At 38.8% G+C, this 25,600-nt stretch overlaps 1 protein-coding gene across 5 annotated transcripts in view; it reads left to right on the top strand.

Annotated features, from left to right (window-relative positions):
* Window positions 1–25,600, top strand: part of PLPPR5 (phospholipid phosphatase related 5) — a 196,277-nt gene that overhangs the window by 161,728 nt on the left and 8,949 nt on the right. For all 5 annotated transcript variants that reach the window (XM_039718446.1, XM_039718436.1, XM_039718466.1 and 2 more), the window contains 4 exons: window positions 11,671–11,803; window positions 14,036–14,286; window positions 22,358–22,534; window positions 24,036–24,155. In XM_039718446.1, coding sequence (XP_039574380.1) covers window positions 11,671–11,803; window positions 14,036–14,286; window positions 22,358–22,534; window positions 24,036–24,155 — 681 coding nt within the window. The remainder of the gene's footprint in view (window positions 1–11,670; window positions 11,804–14,035; window positions 14,287–22,357; window positions 22,535–24,035; window positions 24,156–25,600) is intronic.

Raw genomic sequence — 25,600 nt, 5'->3', positions numbered from 1 at the left:
TTTATAGATCAAGTATTGAATATTAGAATCAGTAAGTGGAACTCAGCCTCCGAGTATAGTTATTTTGGGTAGTAATAGGGATTTCTGTGACCTGTCTGTAGCAATTTAGGGCTCAGACATGACTGAATTAATTCTGCTTAAAGATTTCTTAATCACGGGCCAGCTGAGCTGCAGTAACCAACGACATGAACTTGCAGCCTGTTGGGAGCATGAGGTGAAGTATTTGAGCTTGACCTGCTTTAATCAAGACTTATCCCAGGATGTGTTCATTTTTTGGGTTTTGCAGAGTGCCTGTACATGCTGTCCATGACAGGACTGTGCTGAGAAGGAGGAGCCTTACAGGGTGCAATGGCTCATGGCTGAGCCTGACCTACCAAGTGCAGGTCCGTGCAGGAGTTCAGCTCTATGCAGAGCGATGTGTGGACATGCCCAAGCTTTGGCACATATTAACAGTACTTTGGTCATACTTACGTAGATTGGGCCAGATGTCCAGAGCCTCTCCACTGCTCAGGTCCTGCTTTTCCTGTTCCTGTGAGGAGTGTTCTTGGCCCTGTTGGGTGTATCAAGGCTCTGCCACGAGGCCAGGCCTGAGGCTACTGCCATCATGCATTCAAAGTGACAGATGAGAGTCTGGGCATCCAGGGGCTCAGGGGAGGACTGCATGGGCTAATGCTTGGGCTGCATTAGGCTGTAGGCCATAGGCATGTTCCATGTGGATGGTGTGGGGATATTCCAGCTGTTAGTATGGGCCCCTTTGCCAAGTGCTCACGCTTGACTGAAGTCAGCGCTTCAGTCGGTCACAGGGGCTCTTTCCAGAGCATTTAGCAAAGGCAGATGAGATTTGTAGGCAGATTGACCTTGGGCCATGTGAGTGGTTCGGGGACATCTGCAGCTGGCAGAATGAATGTACAGAGCTGGGCTGTGTGCTCTGACAGGCTTTGCCTTGGTAAAGGGATCTGACCACTCAAGCAGGATGGACACGTAGCTGTTAATGCCTTGCTGCCAAATGGTAGTTGTGAAATTAGGCTTCTCTTTTAAGCACTAGGAGATTTGTGCATGAACAGTTATACTAGAGCTAGATTGTTAATTTATCTTGGTATTGTTAGTGATTTATCTTGATATTGATGGAGTTTAATCATATGTTTCAGTGCTGTTTGAAATCACAAGGCTTTCCCCAGGTTGAGTGCTGTGGGTGAATGAGTTTAGTGCTGATAGAATCTTTTTCTTCTGTACTGCAGCATTACTCGGTATTTCTTTTGTTTCTGAATTGATTGTGATTGTTGTGTGATTAGGGGTAGATGGAAATCATAGAGCAGAGCCTCTGTCTTTAAAAAACTATGTTTACATATGCAAGTGTGTATGCTCAATGTGTTGCCAGAAAAAGTCATGGTTATATGGTTGACTTGTATCCATAGTTTTGTTCATGTGTACTTTTAATCTTAATACCAATGGCAAAAACGTTATGCCTCAAAGAATTTATTAATTTACAGCAGAAATACTTAAATTGTTATCCCTGAATGTGTGCAAGCACCTTTCATTGCAGAACACTTTGAACTGTTCTTTGTAGTAATTTAAATTGCTCCAATAATGAGATTGCATCCAAGACTGGCTAAAAAAGCATGTATTTGTACATTTACATAATAGCATGTATTTTATATAATATCCTTTATTGTCATCATACAGGAGACCAAAAACCAACTATTATAAATTCTGCCTTGAAGACAATCAGTGTCAGAGCTTCACAAGACCTAAAAATTTTAAATAGGCTCATTCATCCTTAAAACACTTCTCTCACCACTTGAGCTTTTTTCAAGATATCTGATAAAGCCAGCAGCATATTTACTATTATTTTACAGATCTGTGCAAAGGAGATGATCCTTGTTAGGGTAAACCATTATGCACTATTTCATGAGTGGAAAGAGATACAGTCACATATTGAGGAAGAGTAGCTGGGTTTACTTCAGCCAATAGACTTTGCAATTAGTTTTGAGAATACCATTGCATGCCTTAAAGAGCTGTTTTTATGCTCTGCTGTCTTCACAGCAAAGTATACAATCTCCCCTCTGTCTTGTAGGCATTTCCTGTACTAGGAAATTTTTGCTGAAATTTCCCACTCTTGCTACTCCTGTTTCAGCTCATTGGCTGCTGTGCCAATGAGGGCACTTGGGACTTCCTCTTAATTCAAGCACTGCATTGTGTAAACTTCTAAACAGGGTCAGACAACATAGTGTTGCCAGCTGCACATCTGCAGCCATCTGGATTTGTGGCAGGAGCAGTAAAATAGACATTGTGTAGCAGAGTTGAAAGAGTGACAAAAGTGGTGCAAATCATATTTGCAGAAAACCCACCACAGAGAAACCCACCATAAAGTAAACCCACCATATTTGATCTACAGAATGTACAGTACATTATTGAAAAGGTCTTTCCACTTGTGTATTTATCAAATAAAGATAAATGAGATATACTAGTGCTGTGTAATTTTTGTGAAAAAGCTTGCTGCCTAATTCATTCCCATTGCATTGTTAAGAGCAGGGGTGAGTAATTATTAAAGCTTCTGGTGCTCATAAACAGGCCTCTACCACCACTTGTATGACATCATTAAGATTCTGTTTCCAATAAACATCACTTCAGTATCTTAATTTATTGTAATAACATTCTTAAAGAGAAATAATTGCACACTGTGAAATTACAGCTCTCAGTTCCAAAGAAGAAGATGCAGGGGGAATGGTCACCCATTGTTTTGTTTCTGGGCTTGCTAGTTGTTTGAGGTGAGGCTAGAAGAGGCACTTCTGACCTCTTTTCTTTTGGGTCCTTTCTCCCTGACCAGCATCTCCAGTGACTGTTCTGGGAATAACATCATGACTTAGCCTGGTCAGTGAAGCTTGAAAAGTTAACTTATGTAGAGTCATCTCTTTGACTGTGTTACGCAAGTGTCAGTGCAAGGTGCTGTCTCTGCTTTTCTTTACTTGAAAGCTTCTGTTTGGTCATTTGTTTCCCAGCTTTCAGAGGCACTGGAAGTGTGGATTAATAATGTTAGGGTTTGTTACTGAGTAATTTTACTGCTGGTTTTATGCTGAATGCACATATTATGCACAAGTAACCCTAATGTGAGCTCAGAATAAATTTTCATTTTAGACCAAAGGCTTTTATACATGGGCTTTTAAAGTGTTTTAAATTCATTTTTAATGACACCTGGATTCTTTGCAGTGATGCTTACAATGTAAAGACATAAAGTATATTAGAATAATGATTTAGAAGTTAATATGTTCAAGAGTGGGCATTGCATTTTTTGACATATCTTTCTGATTTATCTGACCTGTTAAACCTCTTTCTCAAATATTTGGTACTGCTTCTCTGTAAAATTGGATTGTCTTCCTAGTTTTATTATTTTCTTGAGACAGAATTCATAGCTAAGATGTATTTCTAGACTTTGGATGAGGTATTGCTCTTAACCTAGAGTGCCATAGTTTTCACAACTAATCCAGCTCCTGTTGAAGTTAGTGAGTTTACTGCCTTGGATTTCAACTAAAAAAGGTTAATCACCTTAATGCATTTGATTTTTTGGCAATTATACTGTAGCCTAAGGTAATGGTAAATGAAGAGTTACTTATACAGAGGCCATTATTAGTAGGAGTAGAGCTACTTAAGTGATTACAAAGAGAGCTGTTTTATTTTGAAGGTAATTTTAAATAAAAAGCTTATAACTATTTTCTTGAGGAGTCTACTTAAATTTATCATTATGAATCAAATACTATTTGATAATAATGAACATAACTAGTAAACCAGTTGTGTGTATGTTTTGTAGACATGCATATTTTGCCACAAAAATCCAGAAAACAATTTTTGTGGAATCTTACAGGCATTGATCGTATGTACAGCATGTTTTTCTCATAGCTCTATTAAAACACAAGGTACTTGCACACAGGGTACAAGTGTTTGATCCTTCATTTTCCATTGTTTGATGGCAATGGCAATTCAGTGGAAGTGGCTTTCCTTGAACTGATCTGTGGAATAATATATCTGCAAAACATCACTGGCCTTGAGTAAAAGTGAGCTAGAAGTAAGACACTGGGAAAAGTGAGAAATACAGATATTGTCCTTCTGAGCCTCTGAGAACAGTTGGCTACAGTCATATACTGACTGTAAAACCACTACTTTGTGACTGGAATCATTAAGAGATGCCTTTTATGTAATCAGGTTTTATTCAAACAGGGATGAAAGGCCGTTTATGCTGAATTTTGCAATTGAATGTTCATCCTGGGTAGAAAAGCGCAGTTGCATAGATCACCTAAGGCTTAAAATACAGAGTAGCATTGCTGTTGGAAATGATCACTGGTAGGGTGTCAGATGCATTGGTATTGTATTTGTCAGGGAATCATGTTTTCAATATGCACAGAAGGGTTAGGACACCAGTGTGCCTCAGCAGACAGAGCAATGTACAGTTTTCTTGGCCAGTGAAGAAACAAAGGGATTCACCAAGTCCAGGTCATAAAGAACTACAGTCTTCTCCACATGTGTCACTCGAAGTCCAGTGGAAGACTTCACTGATACAGCTGAATGCAGAGATGAACATATATGAAATTCATCTTCTAATAGAGAAGATAAATTGTAGAGCTTTGAATATTTTATTTTTCCTTCACAAATACCGCAGGATTTTAAAGTTGAAGTGCTTGAGAAAAGTGAAAAATTATGATGTAGAATTCTTTTCCAATATCCTTAATGAAATAATTATATTTAACAACAACCTTTTTCGTGTATCCATCAGAGATCAGGAGACTAAAATCAGTTGATATCTGAATGATATCTGTTCATATTACAACTCATTTTCCTAAGGAGATGTGTTTGTGAAGTGTGGCGTTCAGAAACTTTACATAATGGCATCCTTGGTTTTTGTAAAAAGAAAATGAGAAAAATTTAAAAACTGAGAATTTCCTGTGAAAACCTTATCTGGAGTATTTGAGACTAAAGCAACTTCACAGTTTGACATGTGAATTTATGCCTTTAGAAGGCAGTTTTGAATTAAATTTTCTCTCTTCCCCTCACCATTTACTAGGGTATTTTTAGATGTAGAGATTTTTCTCTAGATGAACATTTTTTCTCTAGTTTTTGGATGTTATTTTTTTAAAATTAGAAAAGCTTGATGCATGGGCAAGAATTCTCATGAATGTCTCTTGTCTACTACCTATTGCAATGTGTTCAGCAAGAATACTCATGTCAGTATTGTAAAGCTGCCAGTATTTGGATAGTTTTAGAGCCAGGTGCCAGACACTCACTGGGCCCCCAGACTGCCACATGAGCGTTCCTGAGCGTGTTCCTCACATCCTGGCCATTTCCAATCGCCTGGAGAGCTGCAGTGTGGAGCAGCTGCATTTCTTCATCTCACAGTGGTACGAAAGGTTCAGCAGCCATGAGCGGGAGCTGCAGCAGCAAACACAGCAGCTGGAGAGGGCTGAATGAAGAGATCAGTGTGGAGGGCAGCCCAGCAGGGCAGGCAAGGTTCAGCAGCCATGAGCGGGAGCTGCAGCAGCAAACACAGCAGCAGGAGAGTTGAACGCAGAGCTCGGTGTGGAGGGCAGCCCAGCAGCACGGGCACACCTCTGAGCTGTGTGCTCAATGCCCTGCCTCAGTCCCTGAGGATCAAGTGCCACGCAAGGCCCTGCTCTCATGTGCCACCAGTTGTGGCCCTCTGGTGCTGGCGCGAGGCGTTCTCTTCTCCAAACAGCAGGGCCTGGTAACTGTTTCTCTCAATGACCTTTTACTTGCCCAGCCTTTGCTCTGGCATTGTGCGATTTCAGCCCTGGTGCTGCTCTGCAGGAGCTTTGCCCATCAGACACCTTAGTTGGGCTCCAGAGGAGATGCCATTGGCACATATGATCAATTGCTCAGTTAAGGAAAAAAGGAAGGTCTTAAGAGACTCTGTACTTCAAAATATTTAATTTTTTTCCTCTCGTGTGATAATGAATGAAGATAATTCAGTGAATGATGAAGTTGTCCATGTCTCTGTGATAAAGTTCTCATGTGATTAATTTCTGGCTTCCTGGTTATAAATACTTGGCTACTGTGTGCCTCTTGCTTTCAAATAGCAGTAGAATCTTTGTGAAGAGGGCAGCCTTTACCAGTGTTACATACGGAATATGTCTACAATGTATTAAAAAGGAAAATAATGAATGTTTGTTCCTATCAAAAGCAACATGACTGTTTAGTACCATACAGCCTTACTCCACCCTACAGAGAACTAATAATGCAGGTAATATTTCACTGTTAGATATGTAATCTTTTACTGCTATTTTTCTTTCTTAAGTGGACATGACTAAATATGAATTTTAGTATTTTTCTCAAAAAAATTGGGGAGTACATATTTTTTAAACAAAATTTACAGGCTCAAAAAGTCTGAGTTTTTTTTTAATCTTTCTTTAGAAAAGCAATTTTCTTTTTTACATCTTTTCTGTAGACCTTCAGAAGCTGCTATGCAGTATGGTCCTATATCCTCATGTTGAATGCAAGAGAGGATGTTTTCTATTTAATCAATACCACAGATTTATCTAGGGTTTATTTTTTCATTTTCTGCAGAAGTACTGGTCATTTGTTACTATAGAAAATGTACTTCTCTGAAAATTGACCAGGGCATTTGCTGTCAGTTTAAGCAAGCAAGAAGCAATGAGAACAAGAAAAACACAGAGAAAATGGCCTCAAGGGAAAGCTCTGCATAATAAGCTTGAAATTGCTGCTGCTGGAAATACTGTTGCTGCTTTTCCTGCCGGGGCTGTCACCTCACTCAACAATTTTAGCTTCAAGTGGAGAGCAGAGCTTTATTTTGAGCATCACTAAAGGCCAAGGTTTATGCTGCTGGATTTCTCAAACTGAGACCACTATGCTCATTGGTACGTGGATGGCATTTTTAAAGAGGAAATAGGCCAGGAATAGCCCATGGTCTCAAAAGTTAAAAAGACAAGTTAAAGAGCAGAAATAAAAAAGCATATAGAAGCCATATTTTTAGAAGAGATCTGCACCATACTAAGTGGGAACTCATAAGTTAAATGAATAGGGAGTCCAGGTAATTTAATTGATAACAATTTTCATAGAGATATGTAAATCATTCCCAAGATTTTTAGTTCCATTTTCTACCTTCCCTTCTTGGCTGATAAGAGCAAAGAAATTGATTCTAGAGAGAAAAGCAGAGCTATGGACTGCCTGAGATTCTCATTCCCCAAGGTTATTTCTTCAAGATGGTCTCATAGAAGCCTTGGTTACTGTTCAAGTCATGCCTAAATGGGAGAAACACAATGAATGAAAGGAAGTCAGAAGGGAAACTACAAAGCACAGTATTGTAAAATGTTCTTAACTTGATGAGTTGAGCACATGGATGAATATTTAGTGGCCTTTTTAATGCAGTAACCACTTTTCAGTGTTACTCATCTATCTGAGTGGTTGCTGTAGTTACAGCATAACCCTGAGAATTGGCAGAGAGGGAATTGTGTATTCTGTGACATTCCCTAGCCTGTGTGAAATATTTCTTGTAGCTTAAAGTAGGTGGTAGCTGGAAAGGTCTATGACTGTATACACAGAAATTTATTTCCTAATCCCAAATAGAGATTATCAACCTTATATTTCAGGATTTATCTTGTTTAAACATATTCATGTACCTTCAGATATCTTGTCATGCAAGTGAATATTTAAGTCTCACTTAAGTCCTGGAACTTTATAGGGAGTTTGTGAAATACATAACAATGTAGGTCATAAAGTAAACCTTATTATTATTTTAAGAAGTGAAGATTTAAGGTCATTTATTTATATAGGTGCTGACTGTTGTAAAGCATAGGAGACACTAGGGGAGGTTTGTTTATGGAGTCAATTTACTGGAAAATCAACAATGTCAATGCTGCTCTAGCTCTAATATTTGGAATGAGTCAGGCTTGACATTTTGAGTTGAAAAGAACGCAGAATTTAGAACCAAGTTAAGAATATACTGGATGGAAGGACAAATTAGATTTTTAAATTGACATGCAGTGCTAAAACTAGGCACAGCTTGCCTGGATTCAGAAAAATGACTAATACAGGAAAAACCTGGACTTGGGAGGAGGGAATCAGTGTAGGGAATGTGTGCAAAATGCTATAAGAATCCTGAGGAGAAAGCAAGGAAAGGCACAAGTATTAGGTGCTTGGCAATAAGTGCAGAAAATGTATTATTAATAATATATTAATATGGAGTTAAGAGGTGAAACAAGAAGAAATATTAATTTTAGATCACATCCCTCTCAAATTCTGTTCCTTGCTGTCAAATGGATTGTCACATCACAGACAGGATATGATTGCCATGGAGATGGTTCCAAGGACTTCTATGATTTAATTTTTGCTGGGTTAATATTTTTTATATGCTTCCATAAGAGTAAATGATCATCCTTGTCTTGCTTCTTGTTGCAACACTTATGTATGCTGTTTTTATCTAAGGACTCTGCAAGTTGTTTATACATATGTTCTTCAGAATACTGGAGAGCCTGCACTTTGTACTGTTAGACTACAGATGAAAATTGTTATTTTCCTTATACTTTATATGCTGTGGCTGTATATCAAAATGGAAGGATGGCCTTAGGGAAGGATGGCCTTCCCTGCTTTCAAAAACTGTTAAAATATCTGTGAGCTAAGAATTTTAATACATACCTTTGGGAAAATTTGTACAGTGATCTGAAGTAGTGTGACCCTGATAGAATAAGGTAAAAGATGCTTCTAATATCCTCTCTTTTTCATTGCAGTCATATTTCTGTACTTGTACTTGTGTAGTTTTGTCCAGACATTGATGTTGTCAGAACATTCAGACTCTCCATTGCAATCTTTCACTGCTAGTTTTGGAATATTCCAAAAACTTTTTGCCCCAAGATTTAGAGAAGTACATAAATAATTCTTTTAAATTAAATGTCGTTTGTTGGCTGACTACAACTGGCATATGCAGTGGAAGGGGTAATGGTGGTTCCTGTGCCAGCAGGAATACAGAAATTGCTCTTTCCAGGAATATACCAGGCATGGAAATTGTTGTGAAGTGCAGGGGAGGTATTGCTCTCCTTTTCCTCTGCCCTGTAGACCCGATTATTGCCAGTGGTGCTGCAGAGAGGAAGGGGAAGGAATTGCACTGGGAAGAAGAATTTCTCCTGGGATTTATTGAGATTGAAAAGGATTTTTCTTCCATTTCTGAAACATCAATAGACTGATTATTGAGATGAGCAGTGATTGTGCTGAAGGATGGAGGAAGGAGAACAGCTTTAGCTGAGCTGCCAGTACAGAAAAATAAAGAAGCTGTATTTATTGCCAAATTCTAGAAGGATTCTCTCGAAGCCAATCCACGGAAGCATAGAGATGAATGCCTTGTGTGCTCAATGACTCCTATTACTTCTGACAGCAGAGCACTAGGCCCTCTGTAGCAGAAGTTTGTTTTTAGCGGAGTTCCACATCCTTCTGACCCTTGCACCTACATGCCCACCCTTAGAGTATTCTTGTTCAGCTAAGAGCTTGAATGCTGCTATTCTTGGAACAGAGGGTTTTCTTCATACAGGTCACCATCAAAGACAGGAAATGTAAGAAGGCAGCAGCAAAGATCTAGATGCAACTGATGAAGACATTGCTGGAAGTGAGAATCTCCTTTCCTATAACTGAACAAGCAGTTCTCTCTTTAGTAAATGCCAGCTTTCCTACCAGGCAAGAAGACAACCTTTATTCTTAGATCAGCAGATTCAGTCTCTGCTCGGAGCTGGAGAGTTGAGCTTGCTGGCAGTCTGGGTGTTCTTGAAAAAAGTTGAGCACTGCATCTCACAGATGCTTCCTTTGTGCTGAATTCTGCTCTTTCCTGGAGTTTCAAAATCTGTGGAAAATTTTACTGCAAACTATTGAGTTTGGCAGAAATAATTAAAGGCAGAATCTGACTCTGTTCAGGTTGCCTAGTCCTTGAGAGGAAAGAAAAGCATTACAGTGACTCACAGTAAAAGTATTAGTGTTTCTGTTCTCACCTTTATGAATCACATTAAAACTGATATTTTTGGTATGTTTTTTTCATGAGAGCTATAGGGATCACTGGATTGAATTCTCCTCATAATTTGGATGATCTTGAAGTCAAGGTTGAATTATTTTTCATGTATACTGATCATTTACTAATTATAGATGAAGAAATTCTACTTCACTGGGGTGGAAATTTGCTTGCATCACAATAGAGAGAGGATATTTGTTAGTTCAGGTATTGAATTTTTTTTTTTTTATCTAAACATTCCACTAGGATCTGAAGGCAGTCTAAAGTAATAGCTAATGACTGTTTTGGTGACAAATTAAATTTTGCTTTTCACATACTTGCCTCCAGACTTATTTTTGTTACTTGTGCCACATTATTTATAAGTAGCACTTTCCTCCACAATTCAGCTCAAGGATATCTGCATAATCTGCAAACAGCTAAGGAATGTCATTAATTGCATCCTTCCTGTTGACGACAAAATGTGTGTGTGAACTGGTGCCCACTGATTATTTTATTTATTTTGTAGAACTGTTCAGACCTATTGTGATATATGAAAATATTTATATTTTCCTGTTTGGGCAAAGGTTTAGAAAAACCTCAGCAATTAATCAGATTTGATGGTATTATTGGTTGTATTTGTGGAGTATTAAGATTTCACTTTGGTAGTCTTCATTCTAGTTGATTGAAGTGTGATGTACCTGTCAATAAGCTTTAAGTTTTTCATGTAGAGGAGTGGAAGGGCCTTGCTTGTGAGTCCCACAGTGAATCAGGGTTAGAATCCAGTGGTCAGTGTTTGACCATTCTGCTCTACTTTTAAATTTCCCTGCCATAAAGCAGATATCATGTATCTACTTAAAGTCTTGGCTTTGGCTATCAAGTCTCAATCTGCAGTTAGTGAATAAATTAAAGGTCATGCTTTGTTGTACAGGTAAATACATAACCTAGAGAAGATGTTTTACATTCAAAATACATTTTTTTCTCATTTGGTGATTTTTACTTTTTTTTTTTTCCAACCATAATGTAAATGATATATAGACATGAAAACTTTATTTTGGTGGAGTGAATATGGCCATTCTTAATGTTAAAATATCAGTGGTGACACTTTGTTCAAGCATGAGGAACAGAGCTAAAGCCAGACTTGATAAATTTAGCTAGCAAAATGTGAATCAAACCCTGTTAAGTACCTCCTGGCAAACCAAACCTCTGATGTGAACAGGAGCTCTATTATTTTCCCCCCTTTCTCTCTATCATAGTCCAGAATTTAAAGCTCAACCCTGCAAAGTTCTGGGTATCAGTGAATGCCATGTAGGAACTGAAATTCTGAGCACCTTGCAGGATTAGGCCTTTAATGTGGTCCAGATCTTTTGCATTGTGTGATCTGTTGTTCTTGGACTAATAGATCTTTCCCTTTCCTCTCATCCTGAAATCTAGGTTATGTTATGTTGACTACAAATCCTGGTTGTAATAATTTATTCTCTTTTAAGGCAAATAAAGCAAGCCATAAGGCATATTTCCCTCATAAGAAGATTACTGTACAGAACTTGATTCACTTATGCTGTCTTCTGTGCTGGTTTGGTCTTGTTTCTTTAAGATGAGATTTCTATCTCTGGAATATTAGTGTGTTTTACTTGCTGTAATCTGATGCACCATTTCTCTCCCCTTTTTTCTCTTCCTCTAAGATTATCGTTGGAGAAACTGCAGTCTTTTGTCTACAGTTAGCTACAAAGGATTTTGAAAACCAAGAGAAAACAATATTAACTGGAGACTGTTGTTATATAAATCCACTGGTGCGCAGGACCATCCGATTCCTTGGTATGAGCAAAATTACTGCTTTCATTTTCTGAATGGTGAGAGTTATCAATTATGTCTTAATTTTGACCTGGAGAAAATATTCAGATAACCATATTACATTTCATGTGTAGTCATAACTCAGGTGCAGTTTTACTTTTAGGCAGCAAATGAAGCTTTTTGGAAGTTTGGATTAAAAACAGTTGCAGAAACAGCAGTAAAAGTAGAAGGAGCTGGGACCACTAGGGGAGAAAAACAACCAGCAGGCCTGAAGTGGGGTGAAGTGGAGAAAGGTGATATCCTTGTGCCATATCTATAGCTGAAAGTAAACACACACACACCCAAAAGCTGAGGACATTGGGATATAAATGTGTATTTGAAGCCAAGTCAATTCAGCTGCTTTCTTAGCCTGGCTATTGTATTATAGTCTCTAGCAGAAAATTGTTCAAAATCCATGCTACATTGGTTTTAGCTGAAACTCCCCCATTGACTTGAGTGGCTATGAGATGTCATCTTTTCTATTTAGTACATTCTAAGTGTGTTTGGAGGGAGAAGTCCCACCACTCAAAATGTGTGTTGGAAATTCCAGATGCTGCCTTTTAATACATGTAGGGATGCCATAGCAGGGCTCAGTTCTGCTGTTTGGTTCTCTCTCATGGCTGCATCTGAAGGAAATAGCTGGAGGAATGAAGCCTTGGGGCAGCTAATCCTGCTGTGTGCCCCAGTCTCAGGGGGAGGGAGGGCATGTGCAGCTGTGTCTGTATTTGCAGTGTTTGTGTAACAACTGTGCCTGCCTTCCCAGAGTGCGATTCCCCCGGTAAGGAGACTCTTGTATAGGTCTGGAGGAGGTGCAGCGTGGTGATAAAGAGCTCCTCCCACTCCGGTTCCTCTCTGTGTAATCAGTGCCTGAATTTTCTTCCAACTAAGTGGTCCCTTCTTTCCTCACAGAAGCAAAAAAAATTTGGTTGGGGTGGCAGGAGTGAGCAAAGGCCTCACTGCCGTTTCAGTGCATGAGGCATTGCTCCCCATTATGCTCCCCCAGAGTGATGTGTCCAGCTGTGTTGTGCAGTGCACACCCTCAGGACTGGCTGAAAGGTCCTTCTGTGAAGTGACATGGCCAGGCACAATGTGCTGCTCACCAGAGTCTAGAATCTTGGGAGGAATTAACATTAGTGTGACATTGCTGACCAGCCAGGATCCCAGAAATCAGCCTTGGTCCTCTAGCTTTGTTAAGAAAAATCCTGACCTTTATAACTGTATGTTTCTTTGGAATTACGTCTGCTGTGATGTTGATCCTTTAAAGTCTTCATAGTGCCCCATGAAACTGGGATTTTCCAGAGCTCACCCTATATTTACAGTGAATTGGAGTATGGGAAAGGTAAGGTGATGTGCCCATAGAAATACAGGGGGAAATCTATAGCTCAAGTGGGATTGGAACAGGCATCCACTGGCTTTGCCTGCTGGTCAGGCTGCTGTGTTTGCATATTCTTCCAGAGCTCATTTGCTATGTACAAAAGGATGGAGGGGAACCTCAGAATGGCAAAAATCTGTTTTCTTTTATGTAATCAGATACATGCATTTACATTCTAATGAATGAGTACATGTGCTTAATGCTTTGCTGATATGTCTGATTAAAAAAACTCTTTAGCATAAGTAGTTCCTCAAATATATAAATCTTTAGCTCACTGTGTTGATACTGTGATTAATATGCTATGCATAGAGATTTACCCAGTAGCAGGCAGATGAAGACAACTGGTGCATGGCAATATTGAATTATTCAGTACTTTAGATTCTTTACAGCTGCAAGGGGAAAAAGAAAAAGTTTTTCCAGTGTGTGTGTTATGACTTTACAACTTACTTATCCATCAGGATCTGACCTTGGGTTTTCAAGCAGATTTATTGGGTGAAGAATTTCTCTCTGTCACTTCTGTTTAGTGAACATGGGTAAAAGTTAGGTACCAGTAAAGCCAGCTACCCCAAGCAGGGGATATGCATGGCTGTGGGGCCTAGGAAAGCAGGCTGCTTGCACAAGGGGTGAGTGTTCCTATGAAAGATGGCAGAGACATCAGGTGTGTGGGTACATTGCAGTGTTGCTGCTGCAGTTTTGTAGGAAATATCATCTCCAGCATGGGCTGTGCTCTTTAGGGTACAGTACATGAGAGGATTTTTCGTGTTCTTGAATGGAAGAAGCTGCTCTATTGTTATGATAAATACTATAAATTGTCAGGAAATTTAACTCTTTGTTTCCCTCTTTAGGAATTTATGCATTTGGACTGTTTGCTACGGACATCTTTGTAAATGCTGGACAAGTAGTAACAGGGAATCTTGCACCCCATTTTCTTGCACTTTGTAAACCCAACTATACAGCACTTGGATGTAAACAGTATACCCAATTCATCAGTAGCGTACATGCCTGCACTGGAAATCCAGACCTTATCATGAAAGCCAGAAAGACTTTCCCATCCAAAGAAGCAGCGCTAAGCATATATGCAGCTATGTATCTGGCTGTAAGTATATTATATTATTTAATAGCTATATTTTTGAGAGCAAATGCCTGGCACTCTGAGGGGGAGGAGGGAGGAATGGGCAGAAGATGAGGCCCAAAATTGGCTGATTTTCTGCATGCAAACCTTCTGTGAGTTACTGTGAGAATGATTCATTTGGCTTAATTCTGACAAGGTGTTGTGGTTTCTGAACCTTCTGAACCTTTTGCTGGGTGCTAAGGAGCAAGGGTAGGGATTTCCTCTGACTGGTGGTGGTACCTCTCTGTGTTTTAACCCAGTGCAGATCAGGAGAATCACACATGGCCATATTCTTTGATGAGGTGAAACAGAAGGGTGAGCTATATGGATGTCTGATCTCTGCATGTTTCTCAGTATCCCCGTGTGTCTTTTGGTACCAGAATTGGTGTTTATAGGTGCCTCATCAAAGTCAGTTTGGCTTTCATTAGGCAATAAAGTGGGTTACAGGACAGTCCACCCTTTTTTCCCTCTCTCCTCTCTTTTAAAGGGAGAGATGAACAGCACTGGGATAAAACTTGGTGTTGACTGCCTGGATCAGAGCTGTTGTATAGGTTGTGGAGAGGAAGAGTCACCCTTTAGTCTCACTCAAGTAACTCAGGGTAGTTTGGAGTGCATATCATTCTAGTCTTAAGCAGGAGCAAGCACATCTTGTTCCTTTGCTGGGGACAAGTTCTCCCCAGCAGATGTGTGTGGGAGTGTCTTACCTGACTTGTGCTGGTAATCACAGCCCTCTGCAGCCCTTTGGATGAGCCCAGGGCTGCCTTCACAGTGTCAGTGGAAACTAGGCAGGTGTGTGGAGCTTTGTGGTCATTGCAGGAGTCAGCCCTTGTGTCCCCTCAGTGGGCTGCCCATAGGTGTGTGTCTGTGTATGGATGCAGGTGTAGATAGACATGTGTGTGTGTGTGTGCATTGCTTTTGAGCACATACCAGTTGAGCCAACTTTTAATTCCTGACTGATGTGGAAGGTGATACTTGACAACGTGGCAAAGATCTCGGCCTCAGTGTGTCAACTTAGTGCTTCTACTCAGGGTTTTAGAGCCAATGGCTTAAAATCTGCAGCACTGATGGTAACATTTGCCAGGTTTCTTGTGAGAAATGTCTGTTTAATAGATGTTGATCATCAGTTAGCACAGGCAAGTGTTTGCAAATAAGAGATGAACAATAATATTTTATTGTTTAACTTGAGGCAAGTATAAGTCTTCTACTATTATTGTCCTTATTTGGGGAGATATCTAAGGATGAGACACTCTAAAATTGATGCAAGTTATTTTAGAAAATACTCAGAATTTTTCGTTTTAATTACTCCTATATTTCTCATCCGTCTGTAAAGTTGGATTTCTACTGTTGCCAAGAGTCAGAGTAACTAGGAAACCAGCTATTGAGCTACTGCAAAGCAGAAAGTAAAATCGTATTAATGCATACGTTCTAAAAACAAAAAGCAGACATCAGTAAGGTTAAATGCCTGATATAAGTGGTTTTTGACATGAGCAAGAATACTTTATGCAAACCTCTTCTGTGGTCAGTATACAGTTAGCAATATAAAAAAATTAAAGCTGCTGAGATCCATTTCATCACTATTTGCTCTTTCAGTAACTATAGAAATGAATATATCCTATGTCATTACTCCTGCATGGTGCTTGACACTGCTATCATTTAACTGAAGCACTATTAACTCCTCTCAGGACTTCTGAGTTCCTGTAGTAGCTTCTTTGTACAATATTGTCAGGTTCATTGTTGGGTTTTTTTTTTTGTTTTTTTTTTTTTTTTTCCTGAAATCCTAAGCATGACTGAAGCTAAAAATACTATTTATTACACTCCAAGGGGAAAAAAATTCAATGTTCCAGTATTTGGGGTCATGTCCTGACACTGCCATGATGTTTATCAGGATAGTTGGCACTAAATAACAATTTTCTCATCACTGTTCACTGGAGTAGAAGATTTAAAACAGTAGCCTAGTCTTTCTATGAGCCATGTCACACCAGTTATTGCATGTCACAGCATGGACATAAAGACCTCCATATATTACTCACTTTTTCATTAGCATATAATCTTTGGTACAATATGTGCTTTCTTTTTGGTTAACAGAAATTTTGGAGAGGGGGAGATTGTTGTGGAATCCTCCCTGGTTATTTCAGCCAGCTGGTCACAAAACAAAACCAGCTTAAAGGAAAAAAAACACACAAAGGACTGACCCAAAGGTCCCTGCTCTCCGAGGTGGTGAAGTAAATGCTTTTGGACTTGTGTGATTTCACCAATCAACCAATTTAGAAACAAAGCTTATGCTTTATCTAATAATTCTCTTATCTCATTCCATTTAAGTGCAGCCACGTCCTTATCACCTAGCATCTGTGCGTATTGTCTTATTAACAATAGCTTCTTTTTTCTAAGATCTTGAGGCTTCCATTTTCCCCCTATTCCCCCTTTTGAGAGTGGGTGGCTGCTATGGTAACTCAGAATTCCCTTGAAAGTACAGTCGTTTTCAAACAGTTGTTTTGCTAGTATTTAGAGCTTTGTAATGTTTGCCTCCATTACTTCCAGGATCTATCAAGAGAGATTGGAATGGAAATATTGAGTGGCAATGCTGTGGTTAGGTGTTTTCTCTACCCTGTTCCAAACACCGATGCATTGCCTTTCTTCTTCAAACTTTCAGGTTTTTTCTTTCCAGTGTACTAGTGTTTTCAAAATGAGCTACTGTAAATCTGTTCTGAAATCTCTAATTAATCTGGCTGGTGCCTGGTTTTTTCGTTAGGTGTCTGTGCTGATCTCATTGGAGATCTTTTGTTTGTTTGTTTTTGGTTGAGTTGGGTTAGTAAATTGACTGCATCTACTTACCAGCATTGCAATTCACCCTTTCTCAGATGGAACAATATTTGCTACATAGGCAAACATTGCAGCTTTGTTAAACAGTATATAATTGTATAAGACACATTTTGATATACATAAGCTGACATAGCCTGGACAATTAGAGGTAAGTTTTTAAGCAGCCCAGTATGCACATACTTGGGGTGTTTTCCACAATTGAGACACAGGAAGTGGAAGTCATGAGTCTTTTTTGTTAGATTTAGTCAGCCTAATCCCGTAGATTTAAATTTAAGACCTGTGACTAGCACTTATCCTTTGGTACTGCAGACCTAGGGGATTGGTCATGGCTAGCTCTAGTTCAAGGGAAATTTTAATTCTCTGAAGTTTTGCCCTTTTTTTGTTGTTCTTAATGCATTGCACAGCAGCAGTTGGGTAGGGTAGTGATTGAACTTTGTGTTACTGCACACATTTCAGGCTTGCTTTGGGTTTGTAATGATAGAGGAACAGGCTTCATGTCTTGATAGTTGACACAGCCTTTAAGTCTGTAGGCAGCTTTTGTTGCTTTGTACTCTGAACCCTTGGCCTCAACTATGACTTCAGACAGAACTAGCAGATTGTAAAGCCTGCAAATAATTGTTTCCTCTCTGCAGAGCTTTTGTTTGGCCCATGATCATGTTTTCTGCAAGGCTCTTGCTCCTGGCATTTTGCTGCATTGATTTTGCTGTTCAGTGTGTTTATAAGTCACTGGGAAAAGACAAGACAGTCTGGGTAACAGTGCTGGCAGCATGGTGACATTCTCCTCAGTGTCACTCCTTGATCCACTTATAGGTATAGGTGCAGTCTCACCTGTCCTTTGTCCTAAAGTGCCTGTTTAGATTCCAGCTACATGGGCAGCTGGTGAAGGTATGATAGGCTTCTCAGACAGAGTTAAAGGAGTGTTCAGGAGGAAAAGGACTAGCAGAGCCACCTCACTGAATTGACTTTGTTGTCCGTTTTTTGTTAGGAAATTAAAGGATTCTTCTGGCTGCCTTTCAGGAATAGTGCTAGGAATGTGGAATTTCTTTCAGTATCTGGTGCAACAAGTATCCCTCAATACTGATAATAAAACGTATGTCATGAGCGTCACAAATTGAGTGCATTGGTTTGGTTCAGACCAAATAATAAAATAATATGACTATTTGAGCCAGGAATTTATCTAAATACCTCTATAAATTTCATGTCAGTCAGCTCTTCATTACAATTCAGATCCTCAAGGAAACAGCCTTTGTAATAGGTGTCTTATGGTCTTGGTATAGAGAAAGATACCTCTTACCTTCCCCAGTGGTTTTACAGTTACAGCTGTGGGGAGCTTATAGTAGGAAAATTAATAGTAAAGTCCAGAATTCTAGAGCTTTCTTTTCCTTTTGCCAAGCCAGCCCCTGACTTTGAAAGCTAATTTTGGTCTAACATCATAAATAATTAGATTAAAACATATAGAGAAAGCTGGAGGAGGCTTCAGAAACACTAAAAGAAACCTTCAGTGGACAGTTGTAGAAGGACCCAGATGATTTGAGAATATGACTTGGTTTGCTCTAGAAATAGTTTGACCCATTAATTATTACCAAAGGAAGCTTAAAAGAGTTTGGATTTTCAAACTGAATTCTAATTAAACACTGAACCTGTTTATAGGCTACAACAGCCCACTATTTTTTCAGCTTTTTGATATGAGTATCTCTATTCTTGTAGGTCTGATGAATATTGAAAACTCCTTGGGTGGAACATTCATAATATTACTTACATTACTTAAATAGTTCAAGATAATTTCTTTAATGCTAGCCCATTGTAAAACTAAATGAAAACATGAGATAATTTATGTTTGAAGTGCTGCCTGGGATGAGTGCCTGTACAATGATTTCTTCCTCATTCTTCTTGTTGTCTTATGAGTCATTATTCACTGCCCACTGATGGACAGGTCTTTGTCAGTCTCCCAGGCCATCTAAATCAGGGAGAAATGAAATAGCAGATGCAGAAGGGATCTTCTTACCTGCGTCCCTGGGCCCCAGGCTAATGAAATCAGCAAGGAAAATTATCTTCCCTCCTGGCTGGAGCACCCAGCCTGATGTGTAGCTCCCATGTAGCTAAAATGGGATTCTGAGACCTGTTACACCTGTGTTTGTGTGCATAGATATTGGTGTGGGTGGGCCTAAAGATAGCTGAAAGATGCCTAGAAAGAGCTTGCAGCATAGCCCAGGAATCCACTTTGTCCTGCACTTTACATACAGCTCTTGTTCTTTTCTTAACGTGTTTTGGAATTATTTGTACTAGATTTAGGACAAACTTCACATGAGACTTGCAACCTGACATTTTTGTAGTACTTTGGCAGTACAAGCCTATGCCAAGGCTATGGTTGTTCCTTACACTATGGTGTGAGCCAGTCACACCAGAAACTTCACAGGGAGCTTGCTTTGTCTTTGGTGGTGATGGTGATAATTTCTTTCAAATTCATATTTTCATACCTGCTTCAATTAAAGGTTTTCTGTCAATATATGAGGTTCTCTTACAGCTTCACTTCCAGTATCTTGAAGACTGAAGGTCAAATGTTTGTGGTTTTCTGAAAGTATAGTAAATATGGTTATATTGTGCAATCAGGTTACAATCCACCTCCTTACGTGACTCTCTGCCTGTGTCTGCTTACTGGTGACAGCTCTCTGTCTTTTAATACTAAAATCTTATTTCAGGAGAAAGGAACAGTGACAGCAGAAGTTCTTCAAGAGAAGATTCAGTACGATTCTGATGTTGCGGGAGAATGTGCAGCCTGCAATATTGATTCTAACTACTGTATCAGTCCTTGACCTTACATACAAAATCTCTGCTGTTGGTCTTGCTGTTGACTAATGTAAAAGTTTTCTTTCATTGGAAAACTCCTCTCCCAATTTTTGTTCTTAAAAAGAATAGGGATGAAGTTGTTCAGTAAACATCTTTAGCCCTGTAAAAAGTTATACTGTCATTCATCCCTACTAATGATTTAAATCACTGAGGTATTTTCCTTTGTTGATACTGCATTTAATATTTATTAAAAGTGAGTGAAATATCCTGTCATCTTTTCAGGTTGTTTATTCTTAGTCAATTACTGAGTGTGCTGGTTTATAGTTTTTCCACCAGAATCAAGAAGAAAACAGCTGCTTAATTATGCTTTATTCTTAGTGTAGATCAGGTAGTTGACTGTTAATATATTATGCTGGAGCTGCAAGAGGCCAAGTTTAAAAATGGGTATCTATGAATCCTGCCTTGGAGGAGGCTATGTTTGCTATATAGAGTTTTGCAAATACAGACTTTTTGTCACAGTGTTTCAGGAAAGTTTGGCCTGTTTTTATTGATTCTGTTGTACTGTAATATAATGCTATTCCTTGCATGAGTAGTACTTGTTCTTTAAAGAAAAGATAGATATGGTACCTGTGCTGGCAGAATCCTCCGGTTATTTTGAATAAGGAGCTGGGCATGACAACCATGACTGCTCATTTAAGGAGGGGAGTTGGCAAATGGAGGTCTCTGCTCGTGTGGGGCACAGCATGAATCTGTGGTTGTTTTTCCTCAGTGCTTTGAGTAGGGATTTGAAGGACATGCTCGGTTGTAAAAATATTCTGAGAATTTTATGCAAAACATTTTTTGGGTTCAGCTTTGTATTAAAAATGTTGAAATTTGATTGAAGTGCTGCAGAATCAAGTATTTGTACTATAATGTGTTTTGTCTTATTAAAATTGAGATAATCTTCTTGGGCAATGACAAGTTGTTATAGATAAATGAAACATGTCACCATGACCTGCCTTAAGCAAATGTTTCCTTCTCAGTAGTCATTTCAATTTAATATAACACAATACAGAATTAAATGCAGGATAGCTTCCTGCTAACTCCCCCTGTGTCAACTTCACCCAAGCTGTATTTGAAATTTGATTTTCTTATTGTGTATTAAAAATATTCCAGTGTTTTTCCTAGCACCAGCTGTCCTAACATATAGTGTGAATGTGGATAATGGTGGTAGTATCCAGTAGAACAACAAGACTCCCTAAACCAGATGGATGCTGTATTAATTCAGTGTGTAGTACTCGGTCTATAGCTTGGAGAAAACCGGTGGGGCTAAAAAGCTGGATGTTAAAGTTGCATTTCTCTCTTATTACCTTTCTGCATGATAAGAGCAGCTCACTGAAGACAGCCTGCAAGAGTACAATGAGCTAAGACTCATTTGAAGACTTAGGGTTTCAGTACTTTAATTACAGAAACATCTTCTGCAGAGTAGAAACTTTTTCTGTCAAAAATCTTATTAGCTGAAGTATAATTTTTTTTGAAGGTGGGAAGGAGGGGTGTTGCAAGCGGTCTTAATGCCAAGATAAGAGAATGGAAAGTCTAATATTTGGTATTCATTTCTTCCATTGGCTCATCAGAGCTTGGGAAGTGCTGGGTTAAACCTGGTAATCTCTAATGCACTTCTAGGGTAGAAGAGCTGCTCTATTATCAGGCACTGCTTTTAATTCAGTAGTATTGCACAGAGAGAATTAGACTGCAGCAGGACAAATGGATTTCTCAGTCTGATGCATAAAACCTGCAGCATTTAGATTGGTTTGTGTGAAGCACGGGGTTGTATTAGTTCAGCACTGGTTGAAATTATTATTATAATCACTGGTTGAAACTGTATTTATGAAAGGAGATGCTGGCATTTAGTTCAGTTTTCACTGCTCTTTGACACGATTTTTTTCCTTTTCACTGGTTTTTGACAAATCACTAATTAGTCATGTAAAGAAGCTATGTATAAGGAAGAAAGGCTTTTGCTAATAAAAACAAGGTCTTTATGTGTTCTCTTTCTTACTCTGCCTGGCAGCTTGTAATAGTACTAGTAGTACTTCAGGGTAAATATTTTTTCTGTTACTGTCAACACAGCCCAGTGAAGAATCAGTTTCTTTACTTCTATGCATTAATAAATAAATTCACAGACTGAGAGTAATCTGATAGGATTGTCCAATTTGCCTGGTTTTCTGTAGGCTTTTCAGGTTCATGTAAAATGCAATTTTGCTGTATGGTCTGATTCTTTTTCTTTATCCATAGAAAAAGGGTATGATGACTTTTATCTACTACTCTACCTCCTAGTTTCTTTACACCCTCCCCACTCCAGAAAAAAAGCACTAAATACACATAGTCTATTCAAATAAAATATAGAGATTTTATTCACCAATTAGTGGGAGACATCCATTAGTCTTACACTTTCTTCCTTTCTAATTTTCAGATGTATATCACCAACACAGTGAAAGCCAGAGGAACAAGGCTTGCAAAACCTGTTCTGTGTTTGGGTTTAATGTGCTTGGCCTTCCTCACTGGAATCAACAGAGTAGCAGAGTATCGAAATCACTGGTCAGATGTAATAGCAGGATTTGTAATTGGAATATCTATAGCAGTATTTTTGGTAAGTGTGTGTCTGTGTCACTTCTGTTTGAAAAAAATTAATGCATAAGTTTTTATCTCTTTTAAAAAAGCCTTCAGATAACTAAATAACAAAAGACATGTTTCTTAGGTTTTTTTAAGTAGTCACCAGTTTCCTTTGTAGTATTTACATACACTCAGAAATGGGAAGTCAAAAAAAAGGACTGATCCAGTTATCTTTTTTTACTTCCATATAAAACAGATTGTAGCATTTGAAACAGTAATTTATGCAGCAAGGCCCACATGCAGGAAGTATATATTCCTCAGAATATCACACAGTTATGATTTCATGGATAAAGTATTAAATTCGATGTAGTGGTACCCACGCTGATCAGAGAAGAGGTTGCATTTGTTTTTCTGGCTTTACAATAAGTCTAATGAATTTATTTCATAATTTATTTCATAGTGATTGAGGTTTATGTTGAAATTTCATATTTTTCTGTATCAAAAAATCTTTGTTTAGCCTTTTCCTCTTCTGGAGCTGTGTTCCAAAACCAGACAGTTAATTACAGTTGCCCATGACTACTGTCTGTGTCAGAAAACTATTTCTAATCTGTTAATCACCTTCACTAATATCTGCAGTGCAAGACTATAGAATAGACCAATCACTGCTGTTTAATGCCTGTAGGTTTGTCTGCCTGGCAGCTTGCAATAGTACTAAATACATCTTAGATATTTTTCCCCATGGAAACACTTTTGAGCTTGACTCTTGGATCACAGGATCTTGGTCTCAAGATCTTGGATCTGAAAGCATGGCTTGGCTGAGAACCCCATGGCTGGGGTGGGTGTTTTCACTCCTCTAGACATGCAAGGGTAGCTGCAAGTCTCCTTTAAAATGCATCTGCTTGCATTTCCAAATGTTCCCTTCCACACAAGGTGTCCAGCAGCGTGACATCAAATTTAGATGTGTTTTGAAGAAAATGTGGTTGGCAAACATTACTGCTCAGCTGAGTGTTGTAATTAGTAGAAGCACAAACTGTTACACATCACATTACAAAGTCCCTGTGTGAGAATCTGCTGCCCAGAGCAGATTTGAAGTTACATTCAGACTTGGCCATGGTCCTTGCCTTCTTGTTTCCTTTTGTTACTCTTCATTTGAGAAAGTCTTTGGTGATCATGACTGAAATGGCACTGGCCTTCCCAGGAGTTACAGGTTAATGCCATGTGATGCTGCAAGACGTCTCTTAGTGAGATTGGTAATAATTGGTGTTCTATTGTGCAGCTTCAGTAATGGATTTTCTTTTAGATAAGAGGTTTTTTTGGTTCTCAAATGATGCATGTACCAATAAATCACTTGAAAGTCATTTGTCTTGAAATATTAATTAAGGATTTTCTGTAAAACATGAATTTCACATTTCAGTGATTCTACTGTAAAGCTGTGACTAAAGCTGGTGTCATTTCTGCCTAATGATAATTGTCAGGATCAAAGCTTGAAAAAATGAGTTGTTCCTTAGGTATTCTGTTTATCTTCAAATCCCTTCTAGGTTGTTTGTGTGGTAAATAACTTCAGAGGACGTCAGCCAGAACATGAACATTCTCATCTGGATAATCTGACCCAGATGCCCATGATCAGCATACCCAGAGTAGAAAGCCCTCTAGAAAAGGTAATGTCTGACTTTTTAAAAATCAGTTAAATAAAATGTAGCTTTCCTGGAAATCACAAACTAGCCTGACAAGAGTGCCAAGGTAATCAGATTTAAAATAAAGAAACATGTCAGTGAAAGAGAAAGAAGGAAGGAATTAAATTCAGTGACACCCCTTGGGAGACTCTTCATGTCGTCATTTCACTGACATAGCTGCTGCTAAGCCCTTGAAGTCAGGCTGAGTAGATCTGAGACCCTCTCCCCTTGTGTTCCTCAAGTAAACGTGCTTAATACTCTGCCTGATACTCCACAGAACAAATAAAGTTCTTAGAATGCTTAGAAAGAAAGTCTAACCCCTGGCCCAAGGGGCTTTGCAATACAAGTGGCATTTATCCTGTTTGTTTGTGGTATGTCCTCAGCCTGGTGCAGAGTGTGGGATGCAGTCCCTTGTGGGTCACCTGTGGGGCTTCTGTCATCAGACACATGGTAGCCCAGGACAGGGTGCCCACTTGGAAGTGAAAGTAGCAATGGGCCATGCCATGACTGCACGAAGCCCATGATCTCTTATCAGAGCACGTGGGATTTTAGACTAGAACATGCTAGTGAGAGTCTCCTGGGTATGCCAAGAGTTTTGCTTAAAAATTTATTTTACTTTAGTGTTATAACCATTTATATTTTTGAAGATGGTATTGTACTATGTGTTAGGTAAGATTGTCTAATTTTATGAGCAAAAAACTATTGAAATAGATAGCATAACCAAATGCAGAAAATACTTCAGACATTTTTACCAAGGGGAAACTTTGAAGTAGTAATGCGAATTTTAAAGGAAGGTTGCTTTTTCTAATGACTGTGTCTGTCACAATTTATTAAACTCTATTACATTGTGCTCATATTTGAAGACAGCAAACAATTCTACACTGGGTAGGGCACCAAAAGTATTTTTCTGTGATATTATTTTAATTCCACATTAATTCTGATTTTTTTTTCATGTTCAACACAAGAAAGGTTTCCCAATCTGGCTTAGTCACTTGAATGTAGTGGAAGTTGTTCTTTAGGAAGAATTACTGCTAGTCCTGGGTTTTTTATTCCTTTCCTTAAAGGGAAAGAAGATTTCTTTTCAGAATGGTCTGACATGCCTTTTTTGAACCAAATATGTCTAAACTACTTCCGCTGATATCTTGTCGTAAGGAGGTCAGAGTCTCATTTGCTTGAACAAGGGTTTAGATGATGAATGTGTATCTTCAAAATAATCCATTCAGTAAGCTTTCTGTAAAATGTCAAAACAAAACAAGCTGTCAGCTGGCCTGGAACCACATTAATAAGAACATGTTTTATTTACATGCTAGGCTCTCATGCAATAGAAGCCATTTCTGTGGCTCAAAAGCCATCACAGGTAATAGGTGTACATTCTTGGATGTTGAATTTTTTTTTTTTCCTGGCAATAAAGACTTCTTGTTAACTTCATG

The sequence above is a fragment of the Passer montanus genome, unplaced genomic scaffold (genome assembly GCF_014805655.1).
Source record: "Passer montanus isolate IOZ18808 unplaced genomic scaffold, ASM1480565v1 scaffold103, whole genome shotgun sequence".
In the NCBI taxonomy this organism is placed as follows: domain Eukaryota; kingdom Metazoa; phylum Chordata; class Aves; order Passeriformes; family Passeridae; genus Passer; species Passer montanus.
Note: the sequence above shows the minus strand (reverse complement) of the source record. Positions and strands in the feature narration are given on the sequence as shown.